At 42.3% G+C, this 16496-nt stretch overlaps 3 protein-coding genes across 3 annotated transcripts; 2 read left to right on the top strand and 1 right to left on the bottom strand.

The window, feature by feature from the left end:
* Nucleotides 1–3147: 3147 nt before the first annotated feature.
* On the bottom strand, nt 3148–5512 carry LOC120816959 (uncharacterized). Its single transcript, XM_040172656.2, has 5 exons — nt 4872–5512; nt 4635–4793; nt 4442–4541; nt 3886–4016; nt 3148–3754 (listed from the first exon to the last, which is right to left on the bottom strand). Exons 1-5 carry the CDS (start codon nt 4923–4925, stop codon nt 3470–3472), a joined length of 729 nt encoding a protein of 242 aa, XP_040028590.2. The 5' UTR covers nt 4926–5512; the 3' UTR covers nt 3148–3469.
* polr2g (RNA polymerase II subunit G) lies at nt 5505–8423 on the top strand. Its single transcript, XM_040172657.2, has 8 exons — nt 5505–5681; nt 5915–6024; nt 6301–6460; nt 6746–6796; nt 7440–7505; nt 7755–7826; nt 7934–7967; nt 8067–8423. Exons 1-8 carry the CDS (start codon nt 5670–5672, stop codon nt 8078–8080), a joined length of 519 nt encoding a protein of 172 aa, XP_040028591.1. The 5' UTR covers nt 5505–5669; the 3' UTR covers nt 8081–8423.
* Nucleotides 8424–8521: 98 nt separating this feature from the next.
* Nucleotides 8522–13965, top strand: eef1g (eukaryotic translation elongation factor 1 gamma). The gene is made up of 10 exons (XM_040172655.2): nt 8522–8647; nt 9451–9609; nt 9714–9777; nt 10064–10206; nt 10367–10510; nt 10609–10738; nt 11104–11308; nt 12256–12428; nt 12898–13022; nt 13598–13965. Exons 1-10 carry the CDS (start codon nt 8636–8638, stop codon nt 13754–13756), a joined length of 1314 nt encoding a protein of 437 aa, XP_040028589.1. The 5' UTR covers nt 8522–8635; the 3' UTR covers nt 13757–13965.
* Nucleotides 13966–16496: the final 2531 nt, after the last annotated feature.

Here is a 16496-nt window from a genome sequence, read left to right as displayed (position 1 = left end):
TGTTTTGTATTTCTTCATCATTTATTTCTGTTATGATACGTTCATTGCTGTAATAATCATTTCAGTTGGGGACGGCCTGAATGGTAATGTGACGCAGCGGCAAACTCAAAAGCAGCATCATGGTTGACCGGAGAGGAAGTCTTGTCATCCATCAGCTTCATCTCCTCTCACATTCTGTGGTTTGTCCCAACGGAGCAGAGCCCAGACATCTGGATGCATTTCACTTGGTTCTGTGCCCCCGAGTTTTATTATGTGAGCCATCCAGTGGAGATAAGCTATCAATTAAACCGAGAAACAGAAAAAGACGCAGATTTAAAAGGGCAATGATGCCAAGACGAAAAACACATTACAGCGATTAAACAATCTTCCGTCTTATTACGAAGCCATTCGTGTCGGTGTGCTCACAGAGTTCAGTGCACTCTGGAGATCACATTCCTCATCACATAGAGGTGACATTTTCCAAAAGAAAGAAAAAACAGCACCCTAAAGCGCCTCTAAACTCACAATCCCCAGAAATGCTGAAGCAAAGAAACATTATAATGCAGAGGTGACAGAAAAGCAGATAAAAAACAATACGAGCATGAATCTCTCTTCTTTAGCAGAAAATATGAGATGATGACCGATAATCTGTGAGAAAGAAGTAATCTGAGTGGATTATGAGTGAGCAACAATTTAATCTGAAATAGACTTCTGAAAACTGGTTGATTGAGAAGTTCTGAAAGAAATAATTTGCTGGAGCAGTTTAAGTGAACGTGGGGGTCCTAGTCGGGGGTTTACCTTCTCATGGCAAATATCCAACTTGTTCCTATTCTCATTGGCTGATATTTAGAGCTCTGGCTGAGTGTTACTTCTGTGAACATGATGCATTATGTGACTGTTGTGGCAGCTTTAGTAAAACCTTAATCCTTCCAACTCATCAAGTGTACTAACAAAGGTTTTCTCTATGATACTGATTGCAGAACAATCCTGCAGAATCAATCTATGAACACAATTTCAAAAGACAATCTCTAGCACTTCTGTATTAAAGCCTTCTTTATTTCTGTGCACTGATGAAAGGGAGTTTTTAAGGACAGCAATGTTGGTTTATTGGTCCACTAATTGGACTTGGACTGAAATACATCAACAGCTATTGAATGAATTCTTGAAGTCATGTATGTAGTGTACTGGGGCTCAATCCTGATGACTTGAGATATCATAGTAAGTCAGTTAGTTATCCTATTCAGTCCAATATGTGTAACATCTACATGTAATCAGAGTGTCACCTTTAGCTGTTGAAGTACAAATACAATCGCACACACAGAGGGGTGAAGAGCGAACACGCTGAGCGCGAATGAACACTCATCATGGCACATTTGGTTAGAAAAAAGACCTTTGTGCCATATGTTTCTCAGTTTGTCACAGAGGAATATGTGGTTTCCTAAATATACATTTACTCCCGTAAATTGGTGCATGAGAATTAATCAGAATAAAGGAAATGAAGGGTTTCACGGCCCTGTCATTGTAACACAATTCCAACTGGAAACAGAGGCTCTCGTAACAAAATCTGACATTCATCATTTAGCCTTCTTCCATAGATGTGTTGCCTTTTGCAGCGCGCCACATCTGTTTCACTGACTGCGTGATCCCGGCTGTGGTCTGCAGGGATTAGTCTCCCGGTAAAGGGACAAGTAGCTGCTCATTTTAAACCAACTCAAATGACCCCAGCGGCAAATTCTCACACACACACACACACACACACACACTTTTCTGAAGTTTGAAAATGACTGGCCGACACACAGTAACACAACACTGTGCATATGCAAGACTTACACACATGCATGCACACTCTTAACAGGAACTGACACAGAAGATAGCGCCTCATCCTTGAGTCTGTACGTTAGCTAATGTGCCGTATGTGCCTGCTTAGTCACATCTCTTGAGTGTAAATAGAGTCCCTCAGCGGAAGAAAAAATCCATCGAAAAATACTATTTTTTGATTATTTTTATTTTTTGAAGCCCAGAAATGCAGTCTGCACTCAAGCTGATTTCCCACGTATTTGTATGACCACATTAATACTGGGAGTGCCATTTAGGTAAAACCTCTGGGTAGTGGAGGAATTCTTATTACAGAGGAATTCCTGCTGAATTTGCATTCAAAACGTGGTCAGTTGCTGGATCCCAATAAGATGTCTTTGACATGTTTCTACTGCTTCTTACGCAGCAGTAATAATCACCCACAAGGATGCCTATTTCACTGGTGATCTATTTCCCCTTTGACCCACAACTCTTTTCTCCAGCTTTTACTCATGCAGCCATTTGAAGCGTCAACATACATCAACATACTAACACTACAATAAGAAATGCCTCCACCGGAAAGCTATTGACGTTCTTTTCATGTGATTTGTTTACGTGTTTTCTGTTCTTGACTTGAAGATTTACAAGACAAGTGACAACAGGGCAGAAGCAGACCATAAATAAGCCTTGTGTGGAGCCTTCTGCTTCTAATACGAATAAGAGAAATGGGGCTGAGGAAGGTCGATGCCTGATGAGTTGGGAGCACGAGCAGTCCTTCAGTCATGTTACACTTTCTAGGGCGATGCGGACAGGAGAAGCTCTGGGAGGAGGCGATCAGTTTTGATGGCGATCTATGTCTAATTTCAATGTCACTGGGTGCATACTCAGCGTCTCACTGAAGAAAACATAGAGCTGGGATGCCTTTCACACATGCCCACTAAAGTAAGCCGCAGGAGACTCCCGGAGTCCTGTTTGACTTGTATCTGTGCAGACAAGACACCACAAGAGACGTCAGCATTACAAGTAGGTTGCCAGAGAATACACTTTGGGAAAGAACGATGTTTAGTGCACACAAATTAGATCAGGAGCAGCGATTTATCACGTCTGCAGTGAAAATAAACTGATGTGTGACCCCCAACTACTGATAAAAAAACAATTCTCTCCACTGTATAAGAATATACGTCTCACATTTGCAGTGTTAAGTGATTTACATCATATTATGTGCATGGATCTGGTGCCATCTGGTAGTGATACACAGTACTTCACCACTACCCCCCCCTCACTCACTGCCCTGCCAGCAGCAAGCTATGATACAGGTGATATGTTAAAGTATTACTATATAACAACTATTTCCAAAAAATCAAAAGTCAGAAATTATCAAGAAAAATAGTTTATTTAAAAAAAATAAAGGAATGGCTTCACAAAGCGGTTATATTGTTAAACTTTAGACAATCTAACCTTGCTGTGAACTATTCCTGGTCAAAGTAACAATGGATGGAGCGGCCGAGGTCTCAACTTGTCAACGAGGAAGTAAAGAGCTGCGATGAGATTCTGAGTTGCAACACAAACATGGAAGTTATAAGACAACTGTGACATTTCAGTCTATCTTATGTGATAAGAAAACAACAGCAAACGAAAAACAAATGGCGATTAGAGCCGCTTAAAAATCAAAACGATCTTAATCCTGTCTGTATTGCTACTCCCCTTTCCCCTTGTCCTTGCTCCTGTCCTTTGGTGTACGGCCCATGTTATGAAATTCCATGTTTGGCCTCATGTCGGTGAGGTGGGCCAGCCGGTTGGACATGGCGAAGAAGGCGGCGATGGCAGCGATGTCCCACGCGTCCTCTCGGTCAAAGCCCACTCCCTCCAAAGACTGGAAATGCTGCTCTGTCACGGTGTCGCTGCGACACACAGCCATCGCAAAGTCCAGCATAGCGATCTCGCGAGGTGACAGCTCTGCATTCTCATAGTTAACAATGACCTGACATGAAAACAGAAATAGCAGGGGGAGGGGAGGGGGAGGAGGGGGATGAGACCTAGTGTGAATTTTAAGTGATCCACTATAGTTGTACTGTAAAGCAAAGCACGGGCAAGTATTAACACATCCGTCACCTGATCACACAGGGTGGGTTTCTTAGAATAGATGCGGTGCAGCGCACTGTGCGATACCACACAGTAAAGACATTTGTTGTGGGTACTGGTAGCTACTACGATCAGCTCCCGATCCGCCTTGGTCAGGCCGCCTGGAAGACAGTAGACACCATGTTAACGTGAGACAGGTGGAAACGATAACACATTTACACAGCGACAAGACAACGTAAAGTACAAAGCCTCAGTGCTGGATGGCTGGTTTTAGTCAACAGAAAAAAGAGAAAACTTCCTCTTGGAAATGATCCAAGAAAAACAAGTTTAAAATGTTGAGCTTAGTCAATGTGTGAGAAGTTCAAATTCACCTTTTGTGTTAGAATGCTGGGGTTTCAGATTGTGTTGTTCAGGGTGGACTTTTATTGTAAATTGTAGGTGCGAATGCTTAGAGGCCAACATGGCAAAACACAGGTAATAAAAAGCCCAAAAAATGGTGTGTGTGTGTGTGTACACACACACACACACACACACACACGCACACGCACACACACACACACAGAGACAGACAGACAGACAGACAGACCTGTCTCTTTGTTCATTAGTTCATTGTAGTAAGCAAAGAAGGCTCTGAACTCCGCTGGTCTGTGAGAAAGCGCTTTGAAGACATTTGGCAAAAAGCCTCCCTGCAAAGAAGGACACGTGAAGTTAGAAATTAGCGGTGAACTCAAGAATCAAAGGGCTCGATGAATGTGGGTTTTTTCTCCTTTTCTTTATACCTTTGACTCAACTTCCTCCATCAGCTCCACTATGTCACAGGGCAAGTCTTTCTTGTTCGGAACCGGATAGCGACTGACGTTCTTCGGTGGCGGATCGCTGGAGAAAAGCCTGATCCCCGAATCCTTCTGCCGAGGCACACGGACCGACCGGAGAAACGCCTAAAGAGAGGGGGGGGGGGACCTGTCACACGTAAACAACACCTGCTGAGCGTCGTGGGAACGCGATGGAGAACTTACCAGCTGCGTAACCACGCGGGGACGAAACCACCTCGAGACGAGATTACTCGCCATGTCAGTGTTCCCGGATTGAGTCAAGTAACAATATAAGTCATGTACCAGTCAGTCAGCGCAAGTGATTTCCGTGTATCAGACGGAGCAGGTCGAGTCCAACAGCCAATCATCGGGTCGCGTTGAGTCACGCCCATCGACTGCTCGTTTTCTTCTTCTTCGGTCTATTTTGCGGCACTCTTGGAGGCGTCGGCGCAAACTGCTGCACTCCGCTGTTCATCTTTAGACTTGTGACGTAAAGTGTTGATTGAAAAAACTGATTACGGATTAATTTTTTACACCATTTCAGAATTGAGTGATGAAGTATCTATAACTTTACTTTTTCCCTGATACGTTTCGTTGCCTTGTTAACATATTGTCATTCCCTTCTTGTTTATGTGGATCCTGCTGCAATTTTTCCTTTATAAAAAAGTATCAAACTTGCCTCATTCCCTCCTCCCGTTGTTGTTATTGTCGTCAGATATTTTGCATTCCCGCTGTTCCATAACTGTCGCCTGACATCCTAAAGACATTAATGGTCATGCGCGGTCCGTGGTGTGTCCCGCGCTCCTGCACTAACCCTCCTCGCCGCCAGAGGTCAGCACAGGGAGAACGGGCAGCAACGAAGGCCCAACTATTGACCCCGTGACCCGGAAGCTATTTCAACAACGGAAAAGTCGCGAACGAGCGGCGGTTTCTGTCAAGTCCGTCTGGATAATTGATAAAAACAAGAACATTTTTCAAGTGTGAATTGCGTATTACAGCAACATGTTTTACCATGTAAGTATGAGTTATACCCGCGGTGTATTTGCCGGACGTTCGCGGTATGTTGGTGTTTTGTTTATTCAATACGTGCCCAGCTCCATTAGTTAGCGTAGCTATGGTAAAAAAAAAAGGTGTCCAAATCCTCAAAGCATTGATCAGTGTTGTTGTTTTATAGCCAGGCAGAAATACCACCAGGTCTTCTTTCATTAACATCATCCATGAATGCATTTTTTTTGGTCTTTGGTCAGATTTCTTTGGAGCATGAAATCTTACTACATCCGAGGTACTTTGGTCCGAATCTCCTCAACACCGTGAAGCAGAAGCTTTTCACAGAAGTGGAGGGCACCTGCACTGGCAAGTGAGTGGGCGCAAGACTTGATATTGTGTTACATCTACAAATAAGATGATGCTGTACTAACAGAATACAGTAATGGGCATATCAGTAATGTGTAATAATTTGAAATACGTTTGTCTACCTTTAGTCGTTTTAAATGATGGCAACACAATCAAAGGCAATAAATCAAGGCTGATATTTGTTACACACATTAAGTCATAAAGCTCATATTCACCTTCATATGGAAGTTATCAACTTTACAAACACATATTATTGATGTATGTGTTTCCCCTGCTTCAGGTATGGCTTCGTCATCGCAGTTACCACCATTGACAACATCGGGGCTGGTGTGATACAACCCGGCAGAGGATTTGTCCTCTACCCAGTCAAGTACAAGGCCATTGTGTTCCGCCCATTCAAAGGGGAGGTGGTAGACGCTGTGGTCACCCAGGTCAACAAGGTACGAGAAAAATAATCAATGCAGATCCTCCTACAGATTGTTATGACACGTTTCTAATGCCAACATTTTTACATTCATTGAGAAATTGACACAGTAATGAAGTTCTCTACTAATATATTTCGCAACTTTTAACTTGTATCACTATCAATAAGCCTCCAGGGGAGAGTTTTTGCTTCTGCCATGGTGGATGTTTTTGAAGATGTTTGTAATTGATGAATAGCAGATAATGAAGATTTTAAACTTTTTTGTATTTTACAAATTGGACACATTCTTTCTTTCTTGCAGGTCGGATTGTTCACAGAAATCGGTCCCATGTCTTGCTTCATCTCTCGCCACGTAAGTCATCATAAAAACATCATCGTGGGCTTTTTTAAAGCTTTTGAATTTAAATCCTCTTCATTAGACAATTATCCCCGGTAGAACCGAATGCTGACATTCAGAGTGGGGACAACATTTAACAACCAAATTCATATTCATTCTCCCCAGAAAAGTTATTTCTTGACTATATAATGTAACTTGATATGATTTCTTTATAGAATACAAGATAGGCAGATGGGTTGGAAAATAGATTGCTCAACTGTTAACTTTAACTTATTATTTTATCAATCCAGCCACATGACCATCCATCCATTATTGATATGAAATTGCACACTTAAAGCCTTACCTTTTGATTATGTATGAACATTAATAAGTGGCATTTGTAATCCTGGCCAGTCAGAAAGTAACAGAACAGCACATCGCCCTTTGCAAATAAACAAAACATTTGAATGACGTAATATGTCCAGTTACACAAAGGATGTTCATTTGCTAATGATTTCCACTTTCAAGACATGTATGCTTTGATGTTCAGCTCCAGATTGATGGCCAATTAATGAAATGTCTGCTAATTCCCATTTCAAACTATTGTTGATATATGCACCTTTAAAACCCACTATTGGTTGATCTCTAATCTCACAAGAAAAAAATCTTTTTTTTGTAGTCCATACCTTCAGAAATGGAGTTTGACCCCAATTCCAATCCTCCTTGTTATAAGACAGTTGATGAGGTAAGAAAATGAATTAATTAGTACTTATTATACACTTACTTATACTACTTATTGTAGTTCACCACATATTTGAACAAGTACAAATCCAGGTAATTATAATAACGCTGGTGTACAAACAGAATGAAGCAAGACTAAACTGAAAGTATAATTCCATAACTTGTGTATACAAAGTCGATGCAGTGCTGAATACTTTTGTGCTCCTGTTATTGTTCGGTTCCTCAGTCTTGGATGTTATCTTCTCTTTTCAAGGACATCGTAATCCAGCAAGATGATGAAATTCGGCTAAAGATTGTGGGGACAAGAGTGGACAAGAATGACATTGTACGCTTTTTCTTTTTCTTCATGATTGGATCTAATGTTACTAAGTAGTTTATTGGAGTGATTTACTGTCTCGCAGTTTAAAAGAAAGCTTTTCTCTTCTTTTTCAGTTTGCCATTGGTTCTCTCATGGATGATTACCTGGGTGAGTATTACACAGAATGGCTGTGTAAAACCTGAGCTTTAGAAATGTTTTATTTTTTGTTTTTTAAATGATTGTTGAACACGCCTCCTGTACTTCCAGGTCTTGTGAGCTGATTTGCTGCAGAAGAAACACATTTCACATGGGACACTTCATGCAGTAGCTTACTTATTTTCTTTATAAAATTCCTATGACTTTTACACTTTTATACACAAAATGGTGGAAAAGGTCCCTCAGCAACATTATTGTTATTATAATGTTGCACAGTTTACATTGGTTTTATTGGAACTACTTTAAAAATGGAAAAGGAAAATCCAGGCGAATGCTTAATAAATTAATTGCAAGATGTTAGAGAGTTTGGAAGCATTTATTGTTTCTTGGTAGAAATCACAATTTCTATTTCAACTATGTACTGTTTAGTTTTTGTACACTGACTGTAATAAAGTATTTTATTTCTTATATACCTGTACCAGTTAATATGTTAAACCATTGAGCTTTCTCAACGTGTAACGAGACTTGCGGACAACCTCATTGGTGTTGTGCCGCAAAGCGTCACCCGGTCTAAACGTGACATCAGACGAAACGTGAACGCGGAACCCTCATGTGCGCGCACGACTTTTGGACGTAAAACGTCACCGCAGCGCCCGTTCTTTCTTTCTCTCGTCCTGAAGATGGCGGCGGGGGTGAGTAAGATGGCAAATTCAATGTTTCAGTTTTAACTTTAGTGAATCAATCCGCCGTAAATCAGATCCATCGGCGCTGATATTGGGTACTTGTCCACGTAAACGGTTCCTTTGGTGTGAAAGGTAGCTGCTGTTGAGAGTATTTTTTATTAATTCCATTCAGGAGTCTTCTAAACTACGGTTAGCTTTTGCTATCCTGACGTAGCTTTCGCAAAGAATGACGCTCCTCATCTGGCTTGTGCCACGTTACCGTGGCTCTTTCATGCTGTGAAAACTCACCGTTGCTTTAGGGGTAAATATTCACAACGACGTTGTTTTAATTATGTCCTTTTCGACGACAAGCCGATATCGACTTTACATTTAAATCACCAGCGGGCTTCATCATAGACTGTGGTAGCTAGCAGGGGTTAGCATTCAAAGCCAACTGGAAGCCACGTGAAACTGTATTTGCCTGTCTAACTAAAATCAACTCTCATTTGAGCGGGGTTGTAACCGGGTTTAACAAAACTATACAGGCCCGGTCCATTTTACGCAATGAGTCCAGAATTCCTTTTAGCATCACACACACGAGTGTCGCTAACCAGCAGACAAAGCTCCTCGCTTTACCTGCTCGGTGGCTCTAACGCTACTTTCCCAAGATGTAACTTTGTGTTCTTCTGAAATGGAGTTTTTTTTTTTTACAATATAAAAAAAACAATGGCTTCAGAATATTTTCGCCTTAATTTCTTTTCAACGTGCTAGCAAATATTTGAAGTGTATATATTTTTTAAGTTAAACATCCGCTGTGTGTCCCTCCTCTCCAGACTCTGTACACGTACCCAGAGAACTGGCGGGCCTTCAAGGCCCAGATCGCAGCCCAGTACAGCGGGGCTCGCCTTAAAGTCGCCAGCAACTCCCCGGCCTTCACCTTCGGGCAGACGAACCGCACTCCTGCCTTCCTCAACAACTTCCCACTGGGCAAGGTTGGTCTCTTTAGCAAATGTGACATCGCTCACCATCTTCTAAGCTGCTAAATTCACTGGTTAAAATGTGTTCAGTCATTCTTGAATTGTGCCGTTGTTTGCAGGTACCTGCATACCAGGGAGATGATGGATTCTGTCTGTTTGAGAGTAATGCCATTGCTCACTTCTGTAAGTGTTTATTGGTAATCAACTGTCTTGTACCTTTTTATTTTTTTGACTGCCCATCCAAAAGTTTCATATGCATTGCATACAGATGTCCCTTAACATCACTGTCAAGCCTTATTGATAGCTGATGGGTTAAATCGTGTCTGTTGCAATTATATGCAGCAATCGTTTGCTCTTAAAGCTGCTGTTGAAGGAAATAAATTGTACTGAAATGCAGAAGTAGTGCCATGAAAACTAAATATAGAATGGGATGCCGTTATGCTTAAAACTGTTCCCCTTTCACCCACAGTGAGCAATGAAGCCCTGCGTGGTGCCTCCCCCCAGGCCGCGGCCCAGGTGCTGCAGTGGGTGAGCTTCGCTGACTCGGAGATCATCCCTCCAGCCAGCGCATGGGTCTTCCCTACTCTGGGAATTATGCAGTTCAACAAGCAGGTTTGCATTTCAGCTAGTTTCTGGTTAACAATGAGTTAGCTGCTGTGATCATCGAGTAGGTCAGCGCGACTTGCGCTTCACTTTAGGGTTGGCACTTGGCCATGTAGCAAAGTTCATGTTGTAATTTAGCATTTTCGTCCTCCTGTCTTGGTCTGTCCAGGCCACAGAGCAGGCCAAGGAAGACGTGAAACGGGCCTTCACAGTGCTGAACCAACACCTCAACACTCGTACCTTCCTGGTGGGGGAGAGGGTCAGCCTGGCTGACATCACTGTGGCGTGCTCGATGCTGTGGCTCTACAAGCAGGTTTGGCATACATATGGCACATGACTGTTGCATGAATGAATGAAGAAATGCATCAAGATGCTCTCCAGGATGACCAAACACCATTCTTTCCCCGTTAGGTCCTTGAGCCTTCTTTCCGTCAGCCTTACCCCAACGTGACCCGCTGGTTCGTTACATGTGTCAATCAGCCCCAATTCAAGGCCGTCCTCGGAGAGGTGAAGCTTTGTGAGAAAATGGCCCAGTTCGACGGTGAGTAGTCTGCAGTGAGATCAGAAGCCTCATTGAGCCTGTGGCTGACATGATGACCTGCATATGGCAAAGACCAAGATCGAACGTAGGCTCTATTCATTAGAGAAAATGAACGTTCCCCTGTCTGGGCAAGGCGGTGTCCAATCATGGCACCAAGTCTTAATCTGACGGGGGAAGAGAAACTTGAGACCATGTTCATCCCAGTCATCTCTGTTTAGTGAGTTAAAGGCTGGTTCATGCTATGGCCACAGTAAAGATACTGTCGGTAATTGCAATTAGACAACCTCTTAAATTGATTAGTTTTGAATCCAGAAACATTGAAAAGCTTTTTTATTTTTTATATATATATTGCTCCATTTCTTTAGCCAAGAAGTTTGCTGATATGCAGCCCAAGAAAGATGCACCACCAAAGAAAGAGAAGGTGGGAAAAGAGGCAGCGAAGCCCCAGGAGAAGAAGGAAAAGAAGAAGGAAGAGAAGAAACCCGCCCCAGAGGAGGAGATTGATGAATGCGATGCCGTTTTGGCTGCTGAACCCAAAACCAAGGACCCCTTTGCACACCTGGCAAAGAGGTAACTTTGGATTTCCCTGTCTTTCATTGGTTATACAGTTCCAGTGAGTCCTTCCCTCTACACATTTATATATTACTGTGTAGCTGAGCCTGGCTGACCATGAAGAGGCAGCAGTCTGCAGGTTACCATCTGATCACTTTGCAGATTGAGAATGTTTTGGTACATTTAATGTGACACTAAATATAAAGTAACATGCCTGACCACCATTCAGTAAATCACTCCTTGAGAACTGTTGATCCCCTGTCTGGGCAAGGCGGTGTCCAATCATGGCACAAAGTCTTAATCTGACGGGGGGAGAGGAACCTGAGACCATGTTCATCCCAGTCATCTCTGTTTAGTGAGTTAAAGGCTGGTTCATGCTATGGCCACAAATCCCTTTGAACCTAATTTTGTAGACCTGTGATATGCAAAGTTCTGTAAGTAGTCCATCAGTTTCAGAATATAGTGCTACAATTTAAAGAACTTTGTTGTGCGATGTATTTCACAGAAAATGAATGGTGGTATGTGAATATATTGAATATCACCACAGGCCTAGGACAACCTACAAACGTCCAAAAAAGCTTATTTGGGCGCTCCCTTTTTATCTTGTGTATCAGACACCATTATTAAAACAAAGCCCAAAAGCCACTTCTGAAAAATGCATAGTTTCCCAAATGGATAAGATTTAAAAAACGTTCAGAGCTCTTTCCATAGGATGCTGGGATGACCCCCCCCCCCCCCCCCCCCCCCAATGCTATAAGGACACAAGACTTAATGTTTTGTCATCAAATGTTAACCTATTGCGATTGCGAACGAGTATGTGTAGTTTTAGGTTGTGGGAACATATTTTTAAAACCTACTCTTTAGAATCTTTTAAAACTTCAGTTTTAAGTGATTTGTTTTCTGCTGCATTATGCCGAATACGTTAAACACAATAGATGTATGACCTGATCCCCTTTCTCTTCTAGTGCGTTTGTCATGGATGAGTTCAAGAGGAAGTATTCCAACGAGGATACCATGACCGTAGCCATTCCCCACTTCTGGGAGAACTTTGACCATGAGGGCTTCTCCATCTGGTACTGCCAGTACAAATATCCAGAGGAGCTCACACAAACCTTCAAGAGCTGCAATCTGATCTCAGGTGAGACTCGGCAAGTTCAGCAAGTCCTTAGTGGTGTGCATTATGCTCTTTGGGATACATAATATGAATCCGTCCCTTAAGGTTGTTACTCACGTATTTAATTAATGGACTGCAGGTGAGGGTAGACTTCTTGATCACCTGGAGACCTTGTGTGTAAAGTCTTTTGTGACAAACTAAGTGTGCAGTCCCCTGTCTGGGCAAGGCGGTGTCCAATCATGGCACCAAGTCTTAATCTGACGGGGGGAGAGGAACCTGAGACCATGTTCATCCCAGTCATCTCAGTTTAGTGAGTTAAAGGCTGGTTCATGCTATGGCCACAGTATGAAGAGAACTATTAGTTTAGACCATATCTAGAAAGGTGCCACAAGTATTACCGCACTGGTCAATATGTCAAGCAAATTTATCTATTTCATATGTTGAATTTTGCAGATGAATAAATTGCCTCAAATCCTTCCATCTTCCTTCTCAGGTATGTTCCAGCGCCTGGATAAACTCCGAAAGAATGCCTTTGCCAGTGTCATCTTGTTTGGAACCAACAACGACAGCAGCATCTCTGGTCTGTGGGTTTTCAGAGGCCAGGACCTGGTCTTCCCTGTAAGTACTGAGGGGCGAACACTTTCCACAATGCCCTGAGCTGATAACACCCGCACCCTCACACCCTCAAGCGTGTAGTACTTGTGTTTGACAAGCTGCCTCTAGCAGTCAGTTTGTACGGTTGCTAAAAATATTGCTGCTGCTAAACAAGTGTGTAGTCCCCTATCTGGGCAAGGCGGTGTCCAATCATGGCACCAAGTCTTAATCTGATGGGGGGAGAGGAACCTGAGACCGTGTTCATCCCAGTCATCTCTGTTTAGTGAGTTAAAGGCTGGTTCATGCTATGGCCACAATGTATCCAAGATCAAAACCGACTTGTTTCAGGTTGATTTGTCCAGATCACAGACAGAAACTCCATTAAACATTGCACGAGCACTTGTTAAAGAAAGATGCTTTTTGAAAAGTTTCCTCGACATGTAACATGTAGATTTGTTAAATCAAACCGTAACTCATGGTCAGAATGAATGCACCACATGTGATGCTCAAATTCTGTGGAAAAAAGATCTGATAAGTTGTGGGTTACATTACATTATTAATTGATTTCCTAAAACATTTCTTTTTTTCTCCCTTCCTAGCTATCTCCAGACTGGCAGATTGACTACGAGTCATATGACTGGCGCAAACTGGATTCCAAAAGCCAGGAGTGTAAGACCATGGTGAAGGAGTACTTTGCATGGGAGGGTGACTTTAAGCACGTGGGTAAAGCCTTCAATCAGGGCAAGATCTTCAAGTGAGAGGACACTGGGAACGTCTGAACAGAAGCACTCTTCGCTCTGCTTTCCGGCACTTAACAATGAATGACTTTCAGCCACCACGTGCTTACTTTACTGCAAGAATGACTCTGAATTACAGTGTTTAAGATGGGAGTGAATTGTCTCATTGGCCCCAACAGTTTTGTTTTGACCTGCAAAATAAAGCATTTTCCACAATGCCATCTATGGAATATGTATGTGGTCTGACTAATGTTTTCTTGGTTGTGTTATAAATCTGATCTCAAGAGAAATTCTGTTTAGTGAACCTGATGTTCAAAAACCGAAGCACGAAGAACTGAATCTGGTTTCTCTATGGCACATACTGTGAACTAAAAACAAAACTGATGTATGAATGCTGCATATCACTGGAAACGTCAGTCTGTGCTGCGAAGATACAAACTGTTTGAACATGCTCCAAACATGACGAGAGCATTGGATAAAACCGAACGAAATCTGTACATATCTCTTGCAAATTGCTACCAAGCTTCACATTTCACCTACCAATCAAAGCATCATGCTAACAAAACTGAGCCAATTATACAGATTATGGCAATATGTGTAACATGTCAAACCTTTCCCAAAATAAGTGCAAACACCAGCCACAGAAATCTCACCTTCACTTTTCAATCGCAATTTTTCACTTGCATTTGTTTTCATGCAAATCCGTACACCAGCGGTCTGATTACTGGAGGGAATCATTCCCCTACAGCTTCCAGTTCCCCAGTAACCACATTACACGGGACCGATTTCTGGCCTTTTTGTGGTGCCTTCACCTCGGTGACCCAAAACAGGACGAGTGAAATGACAAAAAAAATCCACTGCTGAGTATGACCGATTTTTCAAAATCAAGCCTTTCTATACAGAGATGGTGAACGCCTGCAAAGCCCATTTCCAACCATATCGCAATCATTCTATTGAGCAAAGCCCGGATCAGCACGAAGCAGTACATGATGGACAAGCCCACAAAGTGAGGGTACAAACTTATGTGCTGGCTGATTCGTTGATCAAGTACACGTATAATTTATTGGTTTTTACAGGCAAAAGTGCTGGAAACAAAAGGGTCAAAACCTTTTACTGAGGGGACTTGTCAGGTTCCCCTCTGCCTCAGCTCCAAGAACTGCTTCGTGCAGTGGCCTGACGAGCTGTAAAGTTCTTGCTGAATGGACCCCCGCAGACTTAGCATTGCCCCTACGGCATTTCCATTTATATAGTTATTCATTTGGTTTTACTTGTTTGCTGTGTTGAAGATTGTTTGATTAAAATTGTTGCATTTGGTTTCAACATTCAGTTTTGTGTGATTGTTTTTTGAATGGGTAAACATGGAGGTCTGGTAATATTTTTCCCCAAAAGCCCTATGCCCTGTTGTATTTGGATGTATTGAACACTGTCAGTAATATACAGGTAAAATATATAGTTTGGTAGATGAGAAAATTCAAATGGCACACATGGTGCCAAAATGTGCCCAAATTGCTATTTTTGAAATCTCGCCTGAACTCTCTGTACTAAAGCCTCTCTAGATTTGTTCTGCTTCAATCAAAGTAAAACCTTCCACAGATACTGTCCGCAACCTGGGCTTTGAAATGGATGAGTTTCTAGCCTCGGTTCTCAATGTTTTATAGTGATAGATACACTTTACATTTCTTTTTTCCAGGCGGATTTTGGATATGCCATTTTCAGAGCAGAGGCCAAAAAAGACGCTAGTGTTCGTCTCCAGTGGAAATGAAAAGTGTCTCAGATTTTGTTTGTATTATACAGATTGCGCCTTTCTCACCATTTGAAGTAAATTCAATTTGAACCTTTTTTAAATTTAGAAAAGTTCTGTGTCAAGTTAAAACCTAACGAGCTAATTGCTGTTTATAGTAGTATAGTAGTACTATAATAGTTTCCATTTACATTTAGCATGCATCTCTGCTGGGAAACCTTTGTTCACGACTGTTGAATTGGGCCCTGAGGAGCAGTTCTCTGGTGTCGGGCTGCTGTGTTCTCTCACTCCAGTAGAGTGCAGACAAAGACCTGACGCTGAAAGCTCTTGAGCGGGTAGAATGAGGCACATCCAATAGGGAGAATTACAGGGCTTGGCTCTGTGGTTTACACAGTCTACAGCAAGAATGCAGCCTGCCTTAAACTATGAGTTCCTTTGATGGTTCCGATGCTTTCCAAAGAAGCTGAAGCCTACAGCAAAGTTGTATAAACATCAACTTGAAGGCACTTAATGTCCACTACAAGCCCATGGTCTTATTTGTTTTAAAGTAGAGCAGAGAGACGTTAGCGTTGCCAAAACGCCGCCATACTAACTACAATATAACAAACGGGACACTGGTGGCAGATGAAGTAACCAGTTTTATTTGGTCAACCTGCATTGTAGCTGAATGTAAGTCGTATTGGAGGCTGGTGGACTGACTTCCATGCGTACAAATATTCTGCATGTTAACATTAACCCTTTAAACAGGATCAGTCATGTTTGGAGGCTGCCATTTTGTCTGAACCGCTGTTCTTAACATACGACTGCCTAAAACCCAAAACATTTCTAAGGTTTTAGGATTTTCTGTGTTTTTAATGCTGGGATGGCGAATACAAAGTATTCGTTTACTTGGACACACCCACCATATTAAAGTTTCTATTGCACCTTTGATAACTTGTTGTTGATGGCTGGCTCATCCTTTCACTTCAGCTGTTCTTCGTGTGGCGCTTTGTTGGACTCACCCATATCATTTGTGCATTA

The sequence above is a fragment of the Gasterosteus aculeatus genome, chromosome 4 (genome assembly GCF_964276395.1).
Source record: "Gasterosteus aculeatus chromosome 4, fGasAcu3.hap1.1, whole genome shotgun sequence".
NCBI lineage: Eukaryota > Metazoa > Chordata > Actinopteri > Perciformes > Gasterosteidae > Gasterosteus > Gasterosteus aculeatus.
This window is presented reverse-complemented; position numbering and strand designations above follow the sequence as displayed.